Source organism: Corvus hawaiiensis, chromosome 5 (assembly GCF_020740725.1).
Source record: "Corvus hawaiiensis isolate bCorHaw1 chromosome 5, bCorHaw1.pri.cur, whole genome shotgun sequence".
In the NCBI taxonomy this organism is placed as follows: Eukaryota; Metazoa; Chordata; class Aves; order Passeriformes; family Corvidae; genus Corvus; species Corvus hawaiiensis.
In genome coordinates this window covers 28,957,385-28,983,167 of record NC_063217.1, presented here as the reverse complement: position 1 = coordinate 28,983,167, position 25,783 = coordinate 28,957,385, and the positions used below count along the sequence as shown (strand labels likewise).

Below are 25,783 nucleotides of genomic sequence, written 5' to 3'. Positions count from 1 at the left end.
AAATATAAAATCTTTTAAAGCGCCTAATCATGGCCTCAGAAAAGAAGCTTCTGGAGACTTCAGTGAAGTTCCACAAAGTTGTGGAGCTTTCTTGTAGTTGGTACTTCTATCTCCCAGCCCTTATGGTTACCACAGAAAGTTAATTAATACAGTTTTAACTTTGTAAACTCAGGAAGGGGAATATAAAAATGGGAAAAGGAATTCCAGTCTTTCACAAGGCAGAGCAAGAGAAACTGCAGCAAGAAACCTCCCACCTCGGTATTGCAAAACAACATAGATGAATAAAGAGGTTGAAGTGTGCATACATCAGGATACCAAGCAAGTTATTTGCATCTGATGAATCCAGGATGTAAGAAAGGATGGACAGGCAGATCTCTCAAGCTGCTTCCAACTCAGCTAGTCAATCTACACCATATGTAGATTACCTAAATTGCTCTGGGCATGTCTGCATCACCCAGTCAGCACAGTCTCCATTAGAGATTCAGGTGTTAGCTGTAAGCAGGCTTGTAAGCCAATACAGTACTCAGTGAAATACTAGCTTAGGTCTTGGAAGCAATACAGATGTCTTCTTTAGCCTACACTCATTCATTTGCTTGTCTCTACCTTCCTGAAGCAGCTTCCTCCCTTAGTATCTTTTCAAAACAACCACCTCCTCTCCCCAAAACAAAGCAAAACATCCACAGGACACATCTGCAGATAACAAATTCATGTACATTGCAGGCTGAGGAAGAAATATAGCTTATTAAAGGAATGGGAACATCCCTGAGCTTTTATTGCAAAATTTGAACTTTCATTAGGCTTTTGTTAATATACAGTTGTACATTCTTAAAGAATTTGAAGCAAATGATTTTACAAAACTCCTCAGGATTTTGCTTATGTAAATATACTACTTGTAATTTGTATTTGCTCTAGTCTATTTTTGTATGAATAGTGGAAGGTATGGCAATGGATTTACTGTTAGACAAATTGTAAACAGCTATGTGTATTATTTTAGTTAGACAGCCTATCTCTGCCTTCAATTCAGAAATGTTTGAAATTACAGTAAAGGCAAAAAAATGTAATGGATGGAAGACATGTTGAAAATAGACTGGGGTGGCAAAACTAAGCTCCCAAAACAATCTAATCCACTGCACTGAACATTTGTGATTGTTGTAAAATGAGTAACTTGGCAAACACTACCTGTAAACTGAAAATTATCATCAAATCCCACCTACATTTGCACCATGAAGCCTGACAGGAAAAACAGAGGTTTGACTGAGTATTTCTAGCAGGCTAAGAGCTTTCAGGAATCACATAAAGAAACGTTCCACTTGAGATGAGACTTGGAACCCTTCACATTTACTAATGCCCTCTGATTTAAATTGTACAGTCTGATTTTCCCACCAGAGGCTAACATTTAATGCTTTTGTTACTCAGAAAAATGAAGAGGTTTAAAAATGCAAACACTTAACAGTCCCAAACAAGGTCTGCCACACCTTCATGTCACTGTTGAGGAGCAGGACAAGTTCCCATATCACTGTTTGTTTCTGGGTGCAGCACTGCACTTTCAGTTATGCCAAATGGGAAATCCCTGATAGTGGGATGACTCCCTTGAGTTTGCTCACGAGGGAAAAGGCGCTAAAAACTCCTAGAGCTGCTTGGCATCGTGCACTCAGGTAACGCATCGCAGCAGTAGTCAGTCACACCTCCAGCTACAGGGTGGCTATGCTCAGTATTGATTTTCTGAAAAAGGTGAGATGACCAAAAGAGGTGTACAATATTACACTACAAAAACCAAAAGGAAACCTAATACTTAAGGAATTTCACAGAATGGAATAAAAAACCAGAAGCTAAAAAAATCTCCCAAATAAATAATTTTTAAAATCACATTTTCATAGGCACCATTAGAAATACTGTTCAGGGTGACGTTTCTGGTACATAACTCATTCTCGAGCAGAGGAATTTGGAATTTTTTTTTACCCTTTCAGATTTTTTGGTACACTTTCAGATACACTCCCCAGTGCAAACAGTTCCTTTTCTTCCAAAACAGCAGGCTTTGATGAGGAGTCAGCTAACCCCTCTGAGATGAGCAGTTGGGAAGTGAAATAAGTATTACTGACTCTGGTAGTTTGTGTATCTGGTCTTGGGGCTTTGTTGCTGTTGGGGTAAGTGGTTTTTTGTTCTGGTTTTGTTTGTTTGTTTGGGCTTGTTTGGTTTGGGGATTTTTTCTGTTCCTAGTTAGAGACTGCTGACTTGTTTACTCTTTACAGTTTCTTACTCCCACCATCCCCACAGAAAATTCTCACGCTGTCTTTCTGTCATCCTCTGTTGTCACTGGAACATGGTCTGATTTTCAGGTGCCTCTCTCCCCTCTCTTCCTTCCTCTGCTCTACATTCAAATTGGTTGAAAATAAAAGCAGCCTGTTTGTTGACCCCAATTAAAATGCAAAAATTATTTGGGATAGAGTGAAAAAGGACGTGTCTGTCCCAACCCAAAGATACCACCTTGCAGGGAAATGCATGCAATAAACTATCTATAACAGCCAGTTCAAGTTTCTCTTTACCCAGTTTTAAAAACAGGGATGCCATTAATACCTCTGCTCAGGTGTTCACCTGTTAAATCACAGAGCTGGATTCGAATTCATTTCTGCTTCCCCCTGGGATTTCTTATTTGCAGAGCAGCACACGTACCCCTTAAGTAGTGAGATTTTGAGGTCTAAAGCAGCAGGTGTCACATTCAGAGGAAAGAGGCACACGCTTCATAACAAGCAATGTACAAATTGCTGCCACTCAGCAGAGGGAGAATTTAAATTTACTGCCATTAGAGGCAGGGGGAACAAGGGCTGTGTGTGCAGGGGCTGGCAGCAGCCGCGGGTGCTCTTACCTCAGCGCGCTGCTCGGCTCGTCATCCGAGCAGAAGGTGCCATTGCAGATGTTGCCGAAGGAGTGGCTGGGCTTCAGTTTGGGTTCCTCGCAGTCTGAGGCGGGCTCTCTTTTCTTCCTCTTGCCGAAGAGCTTCTTGAAAGGCTGGAATTTGCCTGCCTTTTTCTTGTCTGCGGATGACAAGACAGAGCGGCGCGGGGCTGAGGACGCGGCGGGCGGGCGCGCACCGCGGCCCCAGGTTCAAAGGAGGAATGAGGCCAAAGAGCAAGGCTGCGGCCCCGAGCAGCCCGGAGCTCGCGGTGGAAATGCCGGGCTGCAACTTGCTGTGGACGCGTCACATTGACACAGCAAAGGCAAGAGCATTCAAACCTCTGCCCTTGGGCTTAAGGATCTGCATGGAGGTGCCAGTGCAGCCAAACGTTTGGATGAACAGAAAAGATTCTTTTGCAAAGCCGGAGCGTAACACTGCAGTGTTTTTAGGTTTTATACCACAGTTTTGACCATTTTGCCAAAACACAAACACTGCTTTGGTCACCCCACTTTGGAACGTGCTGGGTCCTCTGCTTTTAATTGAAAGCAGCTGAATACAGACAGCTGTGTTTTAGTTACATGGCCTCATAACTAGGCAAGTCAATTTACAAGTGAACAAAGAGAACAGGATCAATTTTTGTTGGTTTGCTACTGCGTTACTTCAATAAACATCCAGCTTTATATCAGCAAAGTCGATACATTTCCCTGACTTTTTTCCCCCAGGTAACTGAGGACAGAATCTGACCAAGCATTTCCTCCTTGAGACACTGAAATTTTCAAAGCTACACCAAAAAACGCACAGCAAAACCACAAAACATACATGAAGACAGGAACAGGAAATAAAAATGTTAACCAGGAAAAAAAGTAACCTTTTTTTCCATCAAAGACTGGAAAAAATAAAGGCAGCTTCAAACTACTATTTCCTCATCTATTAAAAAGAAGTACCATGACCTTCATGTTGACCACTGTCAAGAAAAGGTTAATTTCTCAGGGCTGGGATGAATCAGAGTATACATAAAACATAATTACTGTTAAAGTACTTTATTCCTCTTAGGTTTTACCTTAATTTTGCATTAAATCTACTTAAAACAAGCTAGTTGGGTTTTTGTTTGCTTTTTATAAAACCCCAGCATTTAGCCTCCTATCATAATCTAGTTTGAGAAGCATCATGTTATACTGGTGACAAATATTTTCATGAGCTAATTACATTCCTCTACATGCTTTTCTCACAGGCTGTGTACACACACACTGCCTCAGCGTGCTCTACTCTTCTGTGGACTGGGACTCAGCAGAAAGAGCCAGTTTGGTTGCAAAGTACATGCAGGCACCTGTAGGAACATTTGACCAGGAAACCTGGAAAATCTTCTGTAGTGCAATAGCATTCTTTAATTCCACCTTAGGTTTTACACCCTACTCTGCTATACCTCAGCAGGGTAAAGCCACATCTGGGTAACACCCCTTTGTAGTCACTGGAGGAATAGCTGCAGGGTTTCCAGAGGGAGAAAATGTGCCCAACCATATTTTGATCTGTCTGCTTCTGGTGGTTAGTGGCTTCCAAACTAGCATAGTGCCAGAGAGCCTGAGTTGAACCCAGCACTCAAACTTACACACAGTTAATCTATCTGTTTCTGATGATGGATGAAGTAGAAAATCTACATTGAAATTACAAAGTCAAAGACACAAGAGACAGTAAATCTGCACTTCCTTTATAGATCCATAAGAACCTCACACAAATGTAATTCTTCTCCTTAGGCAGTCAAGATACACAGCATTTGTGCGACATCATTAAAACAACAGGGCATCCAAGTAGCAGCACAAGGATAAATAGCTGAATTATGAACCTCAAATTCAGGCCCAGTATCAGAATTTTCCAGTCCAGAATCACTGACTCACAATAAGCAGATGAGAAAAACAACAACTGGAACAGCAGTTTTACCAGTGTAGAAAAAAATGGGATATGGAAGATTACCTGTCTCCCAGCTCTGCTTTCCATAAGCTGACCAACTCGCATCTCCAGCCAGACCAATTGCTTGCTGCTCAATTCTGACTTTAGATATATATATAGAACGTATTTATATATAATAGAATATATCCTTATATGAAACCACTAACAGACAGGCAGGCGATCATGCAGAGAAGGAGAGAAATTATTGCTCTTGGACACAGCGCTCTGACGCTTTACGCACTTCAGAAACTGACTGCATGAATCATATGCTAGAGCATACAGGACAGAAAGCATCGGTATCAGACACAAGACTGGGTGAAAGAGCTATTTGTCCACAGTTCCCACCTTGCCTGCTTCCTCAGCTTTCTTCGAAAGGGAAAGCTGCATGACGCCAATTTTGCAGGTTAATGTAATTTACTGCATAAATCAATAATACTACAACCTTTTTTAAAAAAGGTTCTCACTGTGTCATTCATCCACATTACTCTTGTCCTCTTCTCTTTTGGAGATCTTCAGATACAACTGTGAATTGCCTCATTGACTCTAAATCTACTGTACTGATTCACCAACTATGAATCTAGTGCTGAACAAACGTAACAGGTCAACACAGCTTTCATTTCATCAAAATGGGTGAAAACCAACACACTTATCTGCAGCCAAGATCTGCTTTCCTCCACATGATTTAACATGTCCCTTAGCTGTTTCTTTGCTCCACACCCATCATCACAGTTGTCACATTACTAAGCATGAATTCTTTAAATCAGGCTTTGTGACTCATTCCAAAGCGAAAGAACACCCTGCCCTGCACAGGCAGCACATGCTGTTCCCCATCCTGCCAGGTTCCTAAGGAGGGAATGCCTGACCGCTAAAACAAAGTCTGTTTATGTAAATTTTTCACAAGATGTTATGGAGGAAGATGTGGGATGATATTACAGGGTAAAATGCTTCCTGTAACAGTAAAACAAGTACAAAAAGTATTCCAAACATCAGCAATGCAGCAGACAATTCTCTGCACAAAAGCCTTTTGAGTCTATAATTCTTAAACACAACTCATCCCTTCTGGCCATCTCTACTGCTGAGAGAAAAAAAATGGGATAGGAAAGGAGGAGAGTTGGGACATTCAATGGTGTCAACTTGCAACAAGGACAATTGCTGGGAGAACCAGGAAACAAGTCAGCTTACATGTGCCATTTTCTTCTCTCCTTAATCACTTTAATGGAATCCTACCGATCCAGCCCCAGCAGACCAGGGGAAATAAGCAATTAAACCTTTTTTCCTGTCTGTGTGACAAGTGCATCTTGTTCAAATCACTGTAAACAGTTAACAGTAAATCAGTTTTGAATCACAGAATAACATAAGGTGTGAAGGCGACAGATAAACAAGGTTGGATACACTAGCTAGGATAACACAGCACATATGGTCGGCGCTCCCTTCTCAGCTACCAGAAGAGTAGCAGAGCAGATGAGAATAATCTTTAACCTGTCATATAATTTGTCATCTGCACAAAGACATGCAGTGCCTAACACAGAACCAGTTAAAGCAGAGAGCATTGGCATCGTGTAGGCAGCACATGGTGCCTCTGCTCCCGATGACAGAGGGGAGCAGCTTCTCCTCTCGCAGTCTCTCTTTTGTGCTCTCCAAGAAAGAAGAAGGTGGGTGCAATGGGCTTTGTTGCCAGTAAATCAGGCGCAGCCTTTGGACTCCAGCTGGCAAAGTCTTATCGACACGCCAGCTGAAAATTCCCTGTAAGATAGCTTGCAGTTAAACTGCTCAAATATTACCCAATTCCTTTGGGATTCCTAGGCTGTGACACCTTTCAAAAATGGCACAGAATCCTCAACACAAGCACGGGCCAAACAAAGACTTAACTACCATGTTATGGAAGGAAGAGATTTAAATTAGTGGAAAGAGAGTGAGCAGTGTATCCCAGTCAACAGGCAGGGGTGAGGCCACTGGATGGGACAGAGGAGATGCCAATGACTCTAGAAATATCTGAAAAACAATTTTCAAGCAAAGCAAACTTAACATGAGAAACAGAAAGACGCATATAATCATAGAAGAGACACCTAAATATTTAACAAGGTGCTGGGTCCTTGCAGCTTTTCCTATTTGCTGCAGTGCTGGGGGCACTCACAGCAGTGTGGGTGAGGAAACCTGAAGGGCAAGTCCTCTCTGAGCAGAGCTGCCCAAGCATATGCATCAGCTGGTGAGTAGAAAGATGATCATTGAGGAGAAAAATAAATAGAAGCAGGATTCATAGTGTTGATATGAATTTTAAGTTATTGTGACCAAGATTTTTCAAGCATCAGTTTTGAAATGGAATTTCCAAAGATTTCACAGAATATTTTTGCTCATTATACGAAATCACTACCTGTCTATGACACTTCTCATAGTATGAGATTGCACAGGAGCTGTCTTCAAAATAAGGTGTTCTTTGTTAGTGAATTTAATGGCTATAAAATATTGTGTAATAAGCTAGATTAATGAGAATATGAATTATTAAATTGAATAGACATTTTGCTAATGAATTTAGGGACTGAAAATCCATATGGATGAAGCATTAGGAACTGCGTGGCAGAGAGAGGACAAGTGGGTTGTTGGGCTGCAGGCACAGTACAGCAGCCGAGGTGGAAAAGGGGACTACAAGATGTTGTTAAGAGGGTAAGTTGACTGACATAATTGCATCTCTACAACAGAAAAAGGCTGATATGATATGCATTGCCAGTATCACTGTTTTAAAACCCACCTTGATTTCAAGCTAATGGTATGCTTATTGATGCTCTTTTTAAAATAACTCAGGATGTATCCACTACAATAAGCACTGCCCTGTTGAGCCCTGGGTTGGCTGTGCATCTGCACAAATTTCTTTGCGTTGCAGGTCCCCACCAAAAAAGCCGCCCTCCTTCCCCCTTGCTCAGTCTGTTCTAACAGGGCATAGAGCTTCTCTGGGCAAACTGGGATTGGCAGTTTCTTCCAGCTTTCCCACCCACTCCACATCTCAGTACATCCATTTCTGTGGCTCCCCAGAGATGCTCGTTTTTGCTGATAAATTTTCAGCAGTCCCTGGAGAGATGTTTCCACTCCTCCAGGAAAGGGAAACAAATTGTTTGGGAGCAAGGAGAAAAGAGTGGACTTAGCTCTGCTTAACCATACTCCCATGTTTTAAAATGGGTGTGAGCTCCCATACCTGTAGTGGCTCATCTGATTTCACAGGGAAAATTGGTTTTTGGACATTATCTGCTTTCATGACCTGCCCTCAATCCATTGCCTTCTCTTCCATAGGTAGCTGGAGTTGATAGATGGACACAGTCCAGATATACAAAGCAGGCACAAACACCAAAGAATCCAAGGAAACACTTAAGAGAATACACAGGGAATAAAGATTGGCATGGAAAAAAAGACTGATGCTCAGATTCAATAATGTAACTTTCCAGAAATTACATTTCCAGGGTTCAACTCTGTGAGGCATTTAGTGATAGCATATAACAGCCATAAAGCTGACAGTATGCAATAGTCCCATGCTGACAGAGATAGTATCAGCTGACATAACATCAATACCTGAGAAACATTAAATGAAAACAAGATTGAGAGGTATCGAAGGTGTCAAATTGGTGTAGCCATAATGGTCTAATGAACCACCCAGGCACCGCAAAGGAAACATAGTGGGCCATTGCTTGCCTGTTTTTCCAAGAGTATCAAGTAATCCTACAAGAGATACTATTTCTTGCAAACCTTGTCCCAGAGAGGATGAGGTATTCTTGGATTACCTGATATAAACTAGTAATACTACCTAAAGTATCCATAACACAGCAAGAAGGAATCTTACTTTCCAGAAACATCTATTTTCCCTTGCCACCTGCAGAAGCAAAAACATTTCCACAAACAACAGCCCATTTTGTGATTTTTCTTCCTCCCAAAGACTGTATCTTCCACAGAAACCATATGTAGCTGAGACAGTCAGCTGTTAGGAGACATGAATTAATCATCATAATAGAGTCTATTAATGTTCAAACACCATATAATATGCTTTATCATCCAGAGCAAGGAAAGAGCTGTTTCAACACTTCTCTTGATATGACAAGGAAATACTCTCTTGAAGGCAAAAGGACTTAACCTCCACTGCATGGGGTTTGGCACAGTGGTCTTTACAAGCAACAAAGAAATATGAATGGAGAGGAGGAGTAAAGAAAATTTTAAAAATGTTTAGATAACATTAAGCAGAAGAACTAGAGCTATGTAAATATCCACTTCTTCAGTCTTATTTACTATGGCAAAAGTCTCACTTTCCTTCATTTCTGAGCTCCTGTTTCCTTCTTTTCCCCATCTTTTAATTATAGTCTTCCCAGCCAGTCTTTGTATTTCTGTGCCATCTATTTTCATCAAGCATCACAATGAGTGGTCCTAGAGGCCAGAAAGCCTCATTCACCCAATCCTTTGTTTTAATACCGACATTCTGGCTTCTTAATCCATCCCACTGCTATCGCTGGGCAGCACCTTTGGGACAGAGAAGACACTGCCCTCCAAAAAACACAACCAAACTTGGAGCAGTTTGGTCACTTCAGGAATGTGTGAGGTCGTCTGGGGATAGCAGAGACTCCCAGTGGGAAGTATGAGAAAATCAGTATAAACTTCAGGAGCAAACCCTACTGCAGTGAAGGAGTTTCCTTCTTCCATGGGAAAGCCCCAGTTACAGGCTACACAGGGAGTAGCCAGGAGGTGTAAAAAGAACTGGGATGCACATCCTGGGGACAGTAAGAATGAGTGGTGGAGTTCATACATATGAGCACATTTGAGAAAGGGTTAAGTAAATGCAATATATGTTATCGAGGTGCTGGGCTGCATTGCAGAACATACCCGATAAGATAAAACCTGCTTATTATAGCTCTGGGTGATGCATGTGAGACTTTTAGAAAGAAAGAGACCGCAACAGCTTCTGATTCACCAACAAAATATTATGTAACAGAAGGGAGAAAGCTTTGTTTTGCTAGGGCAAGACTTATTAACTCAAGTTATTAATGATGGGAGACCCTTTTGGTGTGCTGGGTTTTATCTGAGGTTTCCAGAGCTGCATTAAACACTTGATGTCAATGCAATAAGGAGATGTTCAAACCATTATTTCCTTCTCAGAGAAAAAAATTGTAAAACATGGGAGTCCCTCAGCAGGTTAATTTCTTCCATGGGAAAATTCATGATTGAAAGCATTTAAAACCTGAAGTCTTGGCCACAGTGCATGTGAAAAGATAAACCTCCCCAAGGCAAAACTATTTCCCTGAGGCCCCATGGCAGAGCAGTCCAAAGTCCAAGGACCATGTGTGCTGGACAAACAGCTCCCACTGCCCCTCCCCAGCTGCCAGAGGTCATTTAGACCTCCTCAAGGCTGGCACAGGCTGCTGACAGACCAGGATCCTACACTCAAATCGCAATTTCTAAGATCATTCTTGCAAGGGGTTGTGTTACATGAACAGCTCTTCACACCCCTCCAGCTCTAGAATAAGTCCTATATTACACTGGTGTACGTTTTTAGATCCATACCACTTCCAGTTTTTCACTGGTGAGAGAAGGAGCATTTCATCCTCACAGAAACTACTGCCTTACCATTAAAAGTGTTAATTTTAATGAAGAGAGCATGAAACTCATAGACCAAACCTCTTCAGTGACAAGGCAGAAGTGCTGCCAGCATGCTGCTGAGTTCTACTGATACGAAACAGTCAAGAAGTATCCCAGCCTCAGAGGACAGTCAGAGTGCTATGCCAGAAAGTCTGGATGGCTGGAGGACTGGGATAACAGAAATGAGCTGAAGTATTATGTACCTACTCATTCCTTTAGAGCCTGTTGCTGAGATGCCCCAGATCAGCTAGAAATGGATGAGAAGACAGGTGTGACCACTCCAGCTGATCATAAGATAATTATAAGGCAGCACAGTGGTACTGCTGCAAAAGTTAGATGTCCTCCTATGGAAAGGGCTTCGGGGAGTTGCAGGGGTTACTACCCGAGCAAGGGGCTGGAGAGCCAACTGACTAATAAATCAAGGCTGTAAAAAAGCAGGTACAATTTTTTCCTTTTTTTTTTTTTAAGGGAAACAACAATCTTATACATTACTGAGTCTCTTCAGTGTCACATAAAGGCAGTATTATTGGATAAAAATTTCATGCCATGGTGCAAAACCAAATGCATTAATTCTGCTTTTAATGCTTAACAAAAACTGAGACCAGTACAGACATAGATATTATGAGTGATTTTTTTCATTTTTGCACAGTTTTAGTTTAACGTATTTTGTAATGACAAACATCTATTAATTTTAAATTTGCAATTCAGATGAACTGTTAGAATATTTTAGATAGGTCAGATTAAATGAAGAGAGTCAAATTTTGGTTTTATGAATTTACCTAGTCCCAAGTCATAAGAGATGTTAGCAGGTTTTCTTGAAATTATCAATATACCTTTAGAATTAGAGCAGCTCCATGATGAAGACAAAATACATTTTAAAAAGTCCCATCATAGTTCTACATGTAACTCTGAGTGGAGGGGGAGGGAGATTAGGAGAAGGGGAAACCCCAACAATTACTTTATGCCTGTGTGTTGTCTTTCAAAGTTCTGAGAATTATAAAGTGATATAGAACACACAAAAGTAAAAGGGGTCTTATTCTAAGCAAATTATTAACTACTCCAGCAGACATATTAATGTAATAAGTTCTTCAATAAATTTTATAAGGCTAAAGCTGAACAGAAGGCAGTAAATCCACCTCCCCTCCCCAGATTTAGGGAATTAAGTTGTCAGGACCATCTCTAATTTTTGCAGTGAATCACAAGACCCTCTTATTTGAGCAACCCGAAAGGCAAGCTAAATCTGACCTCAGGCTGAATGTGTCTAAAAGAACTAAAACACTTGTGCTGATTTCACAGAATTAAATCATGCTGTTGTGGATTCCAGCTGGGTAGCAAAATACAGAAAATAAACTATATCTTAAGAAAAGAGGTGCACAAACCATAGCAATCACAAATTCTCCAGCAGGCTTTGGTAAAAAGCAAAGATCAAAGTCAATGCTTGAATGGCAAAAACAACAGTGAAGAGGAGCAGGGAGCTGGGAAGAATTCCTTTTTGTTAAGTGTTTGGGGTCTCTTTACTTCTGGAGAAAGCCAAACCTCAACTTCCCTCTTCTGTTGGGCAAGGTAGTCAGAAGGAATCATGGCACTCATTCCTCATGCTGACATATCCCCAAAATATTATAGGGAAGAACTTTAGTCAGCAGCACAGGGGCTGGAGAACCTGCCCTGTGTTCCTCTCCAAAGCCTGGAAGCGCTGTGCTCCCACATGGAGCCACCACTGCTCCTGGAGCTGTGCAAAGCTGTGGCAGGAGGACACCTTTACCTCCTCACTACTCCCCCCGTGCCTTCCTGCTGCACGCTTCCCTTTCCCAAGCACCCTGACAAGCTCACTTGCTCCTTCTTACAAACAAATCCTCTGATAGTGACATCAGTTGTGGGCAGAATAAGATTTGGGGCATTTGTCTTGAGTCTGGGAAATTGATTATTTAGCAAACATCTGGATTTTCATTGTCTGAGCAGCTTTCATTGCATGCACAGGCACAGATTATCATGCTCCTCAGGAAGAGCAGGCACTACACTGAGATGTTCTCCATGTTGTTCAGGGACAAGATTTGCCTCCTGGGCATGTTAGCAGGAGAGGATAGTCAGCTACTCACATGTAGCCTGCAACTCCTCATGTCCCTCTTGCATCTCCAGCATCACAGCCACACTTGGCACTGCACAGAGAACAGCACCATGCTGCACTTCCACCTCTCCTGCTGTTATTCCAGTCTGCACTGGATCACCCTTTTGAGCACCAGGGTTAGATGGCCATTTCCAATTTTTTCCAAAACTGCCAGCTTTTGTAATATAGACCACTATCGGCTGAAGGAAGAAATTGGTGCTTTAGTATTGCCTGGAATGCTATCAAAAGGAAAGCTCCACCTGAGCCAGCACTTAACCAACACTTAACCACAGCAATTTCAGACACAAGATTTTGCACAGTTAAACAGACCATGGAGATAAAACTGATCACCACTATGAATCACTAATTATACTAGCACTGTACACACCTAACCTAATTGCTCCTTATCCATCGCCTGTTCCCATGCAGTGAGCAGGCAACGGGCTGAGGCAAAAAGGCAAATCTCAAACAACTTTTCCACGGAAAGAGCAGATCAAAAACAGGACCAGGAACATGTAGCTGCTTTCCCACATCCACACCAGAGCCCTCAGCCTGGGTTGTCTTCCCCACACAGGCCAAGCACAGACAAAAGATGCGCGTGAGACATTTTTGTGATAGGAAGAGGACTGTAAATCTTCATGTTGAAGTTCTGGCAATTTTCTCAAGTACTAGATCTGCTTTAGAAAAGGAGCTTAGAATTGACTCAATTCCTCATCTTGTCATCAATGTAACAAAATATACAGAATAATAAGGTCTTTCCCCATTGTTATTTATTAAGCAAAATAAAGAAGTCAGAACACACTCCCCTAAACAATACATATATTCATATGTTCATATATTTTCAGTTTCATATTTACCATTTGGAGGCAACTGAAGAACTGAGGTGATTGGTTTGCCTTTGTTTTCCAGAATTAAAACTGAAGGAATGAGACATCACTTGAAGCACTTACTGATTGGAAAACTCAGAGAAATCTGATGAAATTTTACAGTTTAGACCTACCTATAAATATCTAAGAGATAAAAAGTCTTGAATAGTTTTCTTCTGATATTTGCAAAACTTACAATATTCATTTCATAGAATACTCAGATGTATTTTGCCATCACAGTTATTTGGCTAACACTGAGTATATTAACATATAACACTAATAAGTAGAAGCAGTGTTATTTCAAATGTCAGCCAAGATTTCTACTCCAAATAGAAATATCAAGAAAGGGTTCTTTATAAATTCTGTAACATCAAAATAGAAAAAAATCCAATCTACTACTGTGATGTTAAATGAAATCTTCCTCTATCTGTTCTATTTTATGAGGCCAGAATAAAGTCAATTAGTCACGAAGAAGCAAAATTAAAGAGCAGAAGAGAAGTAGCCCTAAAGAGATGATATTCAAGCATTTATAAACCTAAACATTTAAAAAAATCTAAAATAATTCAAATCCAAAATGGCCTTTGCACAAAAGCACAAATCTCTCTATTCCTGAACTAAGGCAGCCAGATATTTCCTAACAAAGCATCTTGCCTTTAGGTAGCGAGAGCAAAGAGAAAAAAACTATTTCCTATTTTCACGCTGTTTCAGTTCCAGGCGAGGATTTGCCAGGCCAGGATGTGACTGATCACACTAATCACACATCTTCTCACTGTGCTGAGAATACAAAGCATTATCATCAGTGTACTGGTGAAATACATCAAATTTAGCCACACAAGGTGGACATGATTAAACTTCATTGAGAAAGGAGACAGTGCTTTCTCTCCAACATCACATACCCACGTTGGAATTTATTTACCATTTACTATGTGCCAGAACAAAGAATGGAGGGGACTCAGGTGGCCAGGCAAATCACAATATCCCATGTGCTAGAGAGAATGGTTGAATATAACTACAGCCAAGGGAATTTAATGCATTGTAGATTGCAGGATATGACATCAAGATGGGCCCTTGAGTGAAAACTATTCAAGTATGCAGTTTGTAAGCCTTGGAAAGAGACTGGGAGTGGAGGTTGTGTCTGTCATACTCTGAGGGGCTGCAGCAGCTGTGACAGCCCCAGGGACCAGCCAAGTGCTATGCCTCATGATGCAACATCATTCCAGAAAATGTCACTTGCACAGGGTGTCTTCTGGCAGATCAGGTACCCTCCAGCTGCTCTAGTCCAATGGCAAGACCAAGGAACAGAAATCCTGTCCCGGGTCTGACTAGTGCCAGGGTCTGTCTGTCTAGCATGGATGGAAGCTGGGGTCCATTTCAGCAGCTCTGAATTCTTGTTTCCTAGCTGCTGAAGCAAATTTTGGATCCCTGCAAGCAGCTTGGCACAGGACTGGGTGCCCTGACTGTCCAGTTAAGGGAAGATCACAATGAGAGACAGAGGAAGCCCATGTTGACCAAACTGTGTTTATCTCCCTTCCTTAACTGCTTCTCTGACATCACACACTTCTTAACACCCTGCATAAACACCCTTCCACATGATACCCCTGCTCTGCTTGTAAAACTCAACGTCCAAGAGCACTCACTGTAAAAAATATCAGAGAGCAGATTTGGGAAAGGGGTCAGAGGAGAGTGGTGAACACTTACTGAGTTTTAACCCTTTTTACTTGCTTTGTATCTGTTCTTAACTTACTAGGCTACAAGCACTCAGTAGCTGAATCAGTGTTTTTCCATCTCTGTAAAGAATCACCTAGGGTTACAGTAGCACATGCAACTTTGGAAAGAATTCTAACAGTACAAATATAATAAACAAGATGAAAGAAAAGTATATAAATATAATCAGTTTCCATTATGTGACCAACTATCCTCAAGAGATGCTCTGTGACATGTTTTGACACTGAGATAATGCAAAGCATCTCAAAGTAAATCCAAGTTCTACTTCTTGAAACCTCGCTCACATGAACGTTTCTGAAAGATTTGTCAAATATGAGTATGGAAACAACCATAGCTGTTGCTTTGTCCTGTGGGTGTAGAGAAGAGGAAAAGTAACACTTATATCTAAAAGTCCTAGGTGGAGAGAACAGTCAACACAGTGCTCTGTGCTGGCCCCCTGTTAGATCCCCACATCCTCATACCAAGTTTTCTACTGCATTTTCAGAAAAACCCTGATGCACTAAATGACTGTGCTAATCTTGATCATTCTTTTAAAGAGCAGAGCTAAAGCCCAAAAGCCATATGTGCAGTAACACCCACCCAGGACAGTCAGAGGAAAGAACCATTTAATTTAGATGTATGAAATGACAGCACTGTCAATGACACAAGGGTAACTTTACACAGTGTACAAGTTAAGTTCAGGCTTCTCCCAGCCCTTCACCCCTCTTCTTGAATTTTTAAGACTAAGTCCTACATATTATATGTAAGAAAGAAAAATGCAAGTTGTGGGGCAGGAATACATTGCAATGCCAATGCAGAATATCATCTCCCCCAGGATTTTTCCACCAGAGGATATGTCTCAACTGCAAGAAAAAACACATTCCCTCCTTTTATTTTTCCTACTCATACACTGTAGATTGTTTGAAGACAAACCATAAAATGAACAACCACACCACATCAGAACAAAATAGGACACTCTCCAAATATTCTGGGTTTTAGCTGGGCTTTATTTATCAGGTATGTCTCTACCTGATGTAGAAAGATGACACATATCACAGGATATGGGTTGTGCATAATGTGTTTGCAGAAGACATTACTCTGAACAAATGCAATTTGTTCTGGTTTAGTCACAGTTAATACTACACATATCTGCTCTCTGGCTGATGAACTCGCACAGACAGGTTTGAGTTTAAGTGTTTCAGACTGTAAACTGAAAATTAGCTAATGACAACTAATCTGCTGCATCACCTGAGAAATCACTGGTTTATTGATGTTCCAACAAATGCTGAATTAAAATGAGTGCAGACATTCACATATACATGAAACTTACCATGTACTTACATATTGCAGATCACTGATGAATCTGGAAAAAAAAACTTCTGGAAGAATGCATACCTGGTGTTATATATATATCAATATTCATTAACAGGAGGGCAGCTGCTACTTACTTGTAAGGTGCCACTTTGGAAATCACAGTCAAACATGTGACAAAAATTGTTAAAATATCTGTACTTGGGTTTGGTAAACAGATTCCTGTAAGGGCATCACCCACATTGTGTCCTAAAGCTTCACTAATGGTAAGGCAATCCAGATAGTATCTGGACAGCCACTTAATCAAACAAGAGAAAATAAGAGAGCAGCAAGAACCATTTAGGTTGGAAAGGAGCTTTGAGATCATCAAGTCCAGCCTATGACCTAACACCACCTTATCAACTAGACCGTGGAACTAAGTGACACATTCAGTCTTTTCCTTAACACCTACAGGGATGGTGATTCCACCATCTCCCTGGGCAGCCCATTCCAGTGCCCAATCAACCCTTCTGTGAAGAACTTCTTCCTAATGTCCAGCTTAAACCTCCCCTGGTGCAGCTTAAGACTGTGTCCTCTTGTTCTGTCACTGGTTGCCCGGGAGAAGAGACCCACCCCCACCCAGCTACAGCCCCCACTACTTTGTAGTAAACAGCTACTTGAATGGCTTTTACAAACACTCTAATATTTTTACTGAGTTCTTCTAAAAGCAGAGGGAAGTGTTTTCACCAGTTTTCTTCAAATAAAACATTCAGAACAAAGTGGAAGGGATAGAAGCTTAAACAGGCTACCTACCTGTATCTGCTCCTCTTCAAGGTGCCCTGGGGATGTGTACATCCATGCAACTGAGAGCCAGCTGCACGCCTTGACAGCTGGCCAGTGTTTCAGCCTGGCAGCACTTAAGGCAGTCCTCTGCTGCATGGACACCACATGCACTGCACATCATTGTAAAGGAGGCCAAAAGCCCCTTAACCAAAGGATTTGAAATTAGTCAGGACCAAGAAAGAAAGAAGAAAGGAGGGCTGTTAAAATATCTGCAAGGTCCCAGGAAGGATCAGAAGGTTTAGCATTCTGTGTTGCTTCCTTGTAACAGCAAATTTTTACTTAAGCTCTCTGCCACAAAACTGCCCTTGGAAAAGTCCTCAGAGCCCCCAGGAAACAAACTCTGAAAGACATCACCCTTTGCAGCCATGTTGGAAACACAGTGCTTATGGCACAGCAGGATCCCAACTAGCAGCTCTGAAGACCTCTGTCCTGGGGAATACATGCAGAGATATCACCAGCATTATTTGGCCTCTACCCAAATCAGCCCAAACTGAAGGAGGAAGGGGGCTTACTTTGCTTTGTTCCTTTTAATGAAAATAGGTTTTGTTCCAAGATCCACAGCAGGGAAAAACAAGATGTAAGCCCCTCAAGGTGTTGATGGGCAAGGGCACAGCCTCCAAGGCAGCCTTGCCAAACCAGGACTTTAGTCTCCTCTGCTGGAGTGGGCTCTGTGCCATAGCCTGTAAGTGTTGAGGACCTGACCTCACTGTGAACAGCTGCGTCTCCCTGCCCTGCCCTCCTGGACCATGCCATCAGACTGGTAAGGTTTGTTTGTACCTGTTCTTCAGGATACCCCAAGCACCCTCTGCAGTGTCAGCCTCTTATTATCCTCCAGCACCCGAGTCATCAGCTGGGACAAGTGTAGCCCCAGAGCAGCTGGTCATCCCTGCTTTAGGCTGTGTTGTGAAATGGGACTGGCACTCTGCTCTACAGGCTAAAGAGGACACCGCATTTAGGGAAACAGCATTCCAGAATAAGAATTAAATGTAGTCTGTCATGGGAGAAGAACATGAAGAGATTGCATCTTTGGAGTAAGACAACAAGATTTTAACCTCACTATCTAGTAAGAAACCAGTAAACAAGAGTACAAAAGTCAACTGGGTTGAGATGTCTAATTAGTTGATGAAGCATTTTATGGGGAGTATAATTTTATAGGTATAGCAAAGCAAGAGGCACTAATTAGTTGCAACTCATTAAGTGTAAGTTGTTTAGTAATTTAGGAAAAATGAATGCAGACATGGCGAGGTTGGTACAGACAAGAATTCCATGTAGCTGAGTGTCACATTTCCAACAGCAGCCGGTCTGCTCAAGCAGCAGAGGAGTAATTTGCAATTCAGTCCTGACCCATGGGGACAGGCAGGCAGGCCATGCATTCCAACTCTTCTAAAAGAAATCTTAAAAGACAAAAGTAATGAATGCCTTCACTACAAATGACCAGGCAAGACAATTAGCATCTGTCTCCACCCATGAGCTATTAAACTTCATGTTCCATGTATAGAAAGCATTAATATCCTAAGTAGAGAGCTTGTGGATATATAAATCAGCTGTGTGCACATTCTCATCTTTTAGATTTCTGCTAATACTTATGCAGAAGCAAGGTAAGTCATACTTACCTCTTTGTAAAATGTATCCTTCTTAGGGAAACAGAAACAAAAAAACATCCCAAGTAAGATATTATCAACAAGATTTTAATTGCATAATATTTTCAGAATTTTCTCTTTACCCAGGGTAAGTTTGTTGAGGGGGATTGAGTTCATAAACTATTGCACATACTAGGATAGAAAAGGTACTTAGAGCAAAGACAAAATAAAGCCCTAGCATGGAAGAAAGTTCTGTGAACAAGACCACCAAAGTGTGCAGAATTGTCATCACTCACTTCAGCTGGAAGACTGGAAAACTGTAGCTATTCATTACCTTTCTGCTTTTAATCCCATCCATGAAACACAAGTACCCCCAGAGAAACCATACATAATTTAGCTAACTCTTTTTCAATTACACAAGGCAGTGGTTATAGGCAAAGGTTTCCCAGAACAGCAACTTTCAGAGAAATGTCACAGTGACACTGAATCAGACTCATCCCCTACAACTGTCTGCCAGGGCTTTTTAAGCCTTCATGGCAGTACTATACAGAGATCCACCACAAACCCAGTATAAGGCAAGACAGCAATGCACCATTTTAAATGGTGGCAATTGTAGAGCAAATGGTTCCCAACAAAAGCAGGCACCAAATTCTGGGAAAGTCTGGGCCTGGAATTTGCAGCTCAGTTACGGCTTAATTAATAATAACTAACACAAGTGTAAAAGCCTCATGAGAAACAGAGCTTCCTTCCCACAGTCCACTGGTGAAGCTGCCTACAAAAAGAAAACTAAAAAAGTCTGAAAACTTCACAAAAGTAAGTTCTTTTCTTTGCACTGAATGGACATGCTGTACTCCCACTCCTTTACAAAGGAAGTTAAGAGCTTCTTTGTGTCAAGCCTACTCTCTTTTTCTCAACAAAATACAAATGAAAGAGCCATGTGAATTATTAACAGATGACAACAGAAAGCTAGCCAGGTATTTCAAACACTTGTGTCTCTTCTTCCTACATGAATTCCTCAATAGTACATGCAAAGTAAGTCTTCTTACTAATTCCATCTTTTAAATCCATAATTAGAGCTGATTAAATAACTTGTTGAGAAGTAAAGGCTTTTTTTCCATTTCTTTCTTTCTCCTTTCTTTCCCTGGGAGAGCATTTGACCTGACTGTCAGTGACAGGGGGGCTTCGTGCCTTGCTCTGTAGGGCACTTGGGGAATCAAGTGAGGATTTTTCCCCTCATAGTATCTTCTCAGTACCGCAAGCTCATGCAGAACATCATGCAATCCAGTGGAAACAGAGACACCATTTGCTTCTGAACTGGAATAGACATGTAATGGGGAAATCTGAAAACAGACTAAAGCTTTAGTCACATTACAATGTTAACCATCATCTCGCAGTGAAAGCAAGTCTTGTTTGTTATAAACACTTTGGATGGCCCTCGTCCCCAAACTCCCCCCCCCAGCTCTCCCCCCGCCCAACAAAGAGGTGAACAGGACACCACCACATGAATCCAACACCATTGCTTGACAGCATGCTTGCTATTTACACATAAGTACAAACTTAACACTGCTTCAGTCCATTCACATTTAACCGAAATAAATTCTGAATTTGTCAAAGAATCCATGTAGATCCAATGCAAGAAATAAAAATGAAATTATGTTAAGTTAGTATCAGTGCAACTGAAAGATATTTGAGAATTGACATAGGAAAACCTATCAAAATTAAAACTACAGTAGTAAGATTTAAAATAACAAACTTTTTGACAACTTTGAAAAATAATCCTGATGACCCTAAAAAAAGCATGTATTTTTCTATTTACTTCAAAATTTAAATCATAAATTCTAAACTTTCATCAGTCAAAAGGAGCATTTCAAAAGGTATGGTAAAGCACAGCATCTGATGTAACACAAATGGAGGAGTACAGTTTCCCACAGTGGAGCAGAAACCCCCAAGTGATGCCTCAGGGAATTACCTGCAAAACCATTAACCAGAATAACCTCTTTGGTTTGAATTTGACTGTGCTTCACACATACGCTGTTTGTTCTAACTGCCATAAAAATGGACAAAAGCAGCACATACATTAGCAGCAGCTCCTACTTAAAAACAAGAAGCACAGCACATTCCCCCCTCAGCCAGCTCCCCGCTGAAAGTGTTCCAGACTAAGCCACAAAAACTTAACAGTGAGCTTTTGAATGACAGGACATCATGTGCTCCATCAGTCAAGTACTTACAAGGTTTCTTAAACAAATTGATCATGCCTACAATTTCAGACGAAGTCAGAGAAACTTCAGACTTGATCTTCTCTGAGGAAGAAACAGAAGCCATGAAATCACCAAAGAGAAGAACTTTTTTGGCTTTTTTTGTTGTGATTTTAAAGAGAACTCTGAAGGGCATATTGTAACGTGATAGGAAGCTTGTAAGAACAGCTTTACAAATTAATCTGGGAATGTATTTCAGCACTTTGTTCTAATTTAGCACTTTCCCTGTGGAAAATGCTAAGGGAGGTTTTAACTAGCAACAGCCAAGGTGATTTCAGATTGATAGGTAAGACCTCCCAGCTGATATTTCATTTGTTACATTAGTTTATACAACTGCTTTTTTCTCAGTCTTCCCCAACCACAAAGCCAAAAATAGCCTTACCTTTCCCACAAGGACAATAAGGGATACCGGGAATACTAGGCAACCCTTTATAGGTGCTATGAATAACAGCAGTGGTTTTTTAAAAAGTAAGAAAAATCCTGATATCATATTGTCCATGGTTTTATCTTTACAAGAATAGTTTAATGGCAATAACTACCATGACACATGGAGGCTGCATTTTCCAAGAAAATTTATGCTAGACACTAGTATTTCCTGAAGCATCCTATAGTACCATGGAAGGGAGACAAGCATTAAGCAGTCTACATTATTCATCATGAAAGAAGCAACAATGATGCAAATTCCTCTTAGAAAGCAATAAAGTTTTGAATATAAATATATTAAATATTTGAATATAAAAGGGCTTCATTATGCAGTTCTCAGTCAACACTGGCTGAGCCAAATCCTACTACAGTACTTCTCTGTGCTCTGGATAAAATTTCCCATGGCCGCAGTAGCTCCTATTGCAGACGTGCCAGTCTTCCACAAAGAGATCTTAGCAACCAGGATTTAAGGGAAAATATACCCAGTAAAGCTAGGCTCCCAGGTCTGTAGTTCAGCAGAGAAATGGGAGATCTAATTTTCAAATCTCCTGGGAACCAGGTAGCTTATCATGCAGTAAAATCCTCTACAGGAAATTGATGTTTTAGTGATGCCTTTTCAATTCTTCCCTGGTGTTTGTTCAAAATCATGTCTTACAAGTTTTACCCAAAGACCAGCAACACGTTGCTAAGCTTAGGCCTTCACATTCCAAAGGTGTTTACACCAAAAAAACCAAAGGTGTTTCTCACAAAATTTAAGATCTAGACAAAGATTGTGCTTTCTCAATGTGAAACCAAAGGTTATGGTTATCTTCTAATTTCAACAGAGGTCCTTGGCATTTTCATATAAATTGCAGAGACTCTTGAAGTAAGATAAAGCCTTTAGCAGTGAAGAATTTTAATTAATCTATTGCACATAGTGCATTTAATAGTATCCAATTTCCCAAATCTCCCTCTGTGTCAATTAAAAACAGTGTATGTGGAGAAACATTGAAGAATCCCAGGCTTCTTATCAGTCCCTTTTTTTCTAAGCACTGGAAATACAGACATACAGAATAATTCCCATAAATACAGACAAATGGGATCAAACTGGAAATGAGAGAAGATAAAATAAAGAGCTTGAGAGTAATATCCCTCCGTTGCTTTCTCCTCTGAGGTATCTAATACAGATTTGTTCTGGTAGCTATATCAAGATTTATGTGTAATAATGACTTTAGCAACTTCTTTCTTTAGGGACACATTTTATTTCACTAATGAAACATTCTCGGGAACCAAGAGAATGACTTTCACCCAATTTATTAATTAAAAGAGCTTAAAAAAAAAAAAGAAAAATCGAAAGATTAAATAGCTTTGGTCTGACAAAATGCATGGCTTTTTGACCCATTTATAAGGGCTACTTTCTTCAATCCAACAGCTGACAGGCCAATATTCTCTGCAGCAAATAAATCACTTCACCCAGCCCCCCTCAAGACTTCTTCCCACAGCACAACACTGGATCTAGCATCCCTACAAATAGTCAGCAAGCCAGGATTAATTAAGACCATGAGAACTTACAACAGGGCTCGGGACCATCAGAAAGGCTACACAGGTACCTGAGCAAACACTCTCTGGACTCAGGTGTGGTCACCACCCTGAGCACATTCTGTAGCTATTCAGGTCCTTTGCACTTCAAATCCCATGACTAAGGTTTACCTTGGAGACCAACAGATGAATATTACAATACTGAAAAGCATAGGTGTTGAGAGGTACCTCTCTTAGAGGAACTACTTAATCTAGCGTCGAAGTTGGAGGTGCATGGGCAAAACAGCCTCCTGGCTGAGGACAATTAGTAGCGTTTAATCGTCACACCAGACTATCAAAGGACTTTCTGTAACAGCAGCAGAGGAGCAGCATCACTCAGACAACAGGCATGAAGATAAGTGGTGGACAATCTGGTACAGAAGAGGCAGAAACCACTCTCCCTATAACTTCCTAGTATCAGCTTTATCTCAGTCACACCCAAACTGCCTGCTACCAGTGTCACAGCCTTTCTCTGTTTAAGCAGGGATGAAAATTGAAACATAAGCTTTTGTTACACATCAAAACATTAAATGAGAGAGGATCAAAAGGTGAAGTGACAAAAACTTAATGCAAAGTTTAAAGACAAAAAGTGTTTTCCTTCAATTTCTTACATGAAAATAGGTTTTAATAGCTTAAAAGTGTAATGCAATAGACATTTAAAAGGTCTTCATTTTTCCCCTAACAACTCCAGTTCATGTAAATCCCCTAAAAAATTTAGGTACATAGTGTGTTTTGCTTTTACATCATCTTATGCAGACTGCAATTAAATAATTTACATTGCTGAATTGGTAGCAATGCCATGCACGATGCCAAACTGAAATTTTTGCCTCCTCTTGCCAGCTTAGTTTACTACAAATTTCATCTTGACTTATATTTGATGCAACAGGAAATGGAGGCAGTGGGACTTCTAAAAGCTTGTTATATATAATTGTGGATAAGGAGGTTATTAATGCAAGCATAGATTCAGCATAGGCACTTAACCTTTAACTCAGGAAGCACACTTGGTCAGAAAACCTACCTGCTTGTTAAAAACCCCACAGATCATCAACTCACTCAAGTGCTCCAAAGCAACATGCAGCCAGCAGAGAATATTGAAGCTAGTAAAAGAAACCAAGAGAGAGTGGCAGAGAATGAAACCAGGCAGAAACCACTGGAGCCAGGAAGTTTCTGATGCGTGGTTAATGATACAAAAGATGGAATGCATTATTTAGAGAAACATGTCCCACAGGAACTACTCAGGAGGTGACAGAGAGTTCTCAAACAACGTAGTTGGAATCTTGTTTCTCATGTGTCCCTTAAATGCTGGAGGTCCAAATGGCAAAACTTTTAAGTTGGCATAAAAAAACCTGTCAATATATGGCATTTGCAATGTAGTCATCTAATCTGCTTCTTCAAACAAGCTCTAGTAAGTATGACCAGCAAGGCTGCCTGAAGCCCACTGAGTGAGCTTTGAGAAATACTTTTTTTGTTTCCTTGAAAGTGGACAGGTGCCCCACTTCCAGATGAACAGTCCCAACAGCACAGGTCTCAGCAAAAGTGAAAACATAAAGGGTTGAAGGGAGCAGCATCTCCCTGGAGACGTGCATCTCTGCCCTGGAGCAAGCACAGATTGCAGAGTGCATACTAGCGCTCCCCATGACACGCTCTTCTGAAGGCAGACAGGGAATACCATTTGCCAGGGTTTTCAACACAACTCTTCTTTGGAGTGCTGACTTTGTGCAAGCAAAGGCAAAATGATAATTTTTTAAATGTCTTTACCAGAAGTCTCAGTTGGAATGAAGCATGTCTTGCATTAATCAACATCCTTCCATCAAAGTAAAACCAAGTAAGTATTGCTTCTTATCTTATTAAGCCACAAACGCTGTTTAATATTGCTCTATTATTGTCTTATCCATGAGCAGCTAAATTTCCGCCAGGTTGGTTCAACTAACTGACTCATGTTGCCATGATTCTGACATTTCAAAAAAAATCTGTTACACAACCAGAGCAGAAATAAAAACACTTGAGCAGCTGAAAGACCAGAGCTGAATAAGGAGTGCTACAAAACATTGAGGAACAGATTTAGGAATAATGAGGTCACCTCACACCTCAACACACATGAAGTTATTCCATTCACTCAAATAACTTCACATTTGGTAGTAGTCACAGCACAAAATACCACACCATTTTAAAGAGACAGAAGCATTTTCAGTGCTTTGGCTAATTACAAAATAATTAACACAAAACAATACCATCATGCATTCCCCTTCCAGGTTTCTCCTGGCTTGACAGATGAAAAGAGAATTAAGAAGGATGAAAAATGTTCCCTCCCTCCCCGCCTCCTCCAAGTGAGACACTCCTAATCTGGGCACGTGTGGTTGCAGCTCCAGAGCATCAAGCAATCGTGGCATTTAGGGTACTTCAGAAGCATCTTGTGCCTTCTCAAGCACTCAGGTGTTGCTGTGGTGGCAGCACGACAGATCTCCTTCTCATCAGGTGTTTTGGGTTTTCACCCTTTCTTATTCCAGATATCTGCAGTTTGTTCTTTATTTAGCAAGGGAGAGACATACTATTAGCTTCCCTCCAAACTGTCAAGTCACACAAGGTAAAATTCAGAGCCACAAGGTCTGGCAGTGGTGGTGTTAAGGGTTTCCTGGCTGTGCAGAGGAGGTGAGGACCAGTGGAAGGCAGGAAGGCATGGAGACCCATGTTCAAGTGACCAAAGATGAACGAACAAC

General features: G+C 41.0%; 1 protein-coding gene across 4 annotated transcripts in view; it reads right to left on the bottom strand.

Moving 5' to 3' along the window:
* The window catches only part of CRACD (capping protein inhibiting regulator of actin dynamics), a 133,582-nt gene that overhangs the window by 34,982 nt on the left and 72,817 nt on the right, over positions 1 to 25,783 (bottom strand). The window contains exons 3-5 of one of the 4 annotated variants that reach the window (XM_048303196.1): positions 21,060 to 21,131; positions 4,862 to 4,939; positions 2,864 to 3,032 (exon numbers count right to left, since the gene is read on the bottom strand). The exons of 1 other annotated variant lie outside the window; for it this stretch is intronic. In XM_048303196.1, coding sequence (XP_048159153.1) covers positions 2,864 to 3,032; positions 4,862 to 4,939; positions 21,060 to 21,084 — 272 coding nt within the window. In that variant the 5' untranslated portion in view covers positions 21,085 to 21,131. Of the gene's footprint in view, positions 1 to 2,863; positions 3,033 to 4,861; positions 4,940 to 21,059; positions 21,132 to 25,783 lie in introns of those variants that run through there. 2 more of the 4 variants (XM_048303198.1, XM_048303197.1) reach the window with 2 other exon arrangements.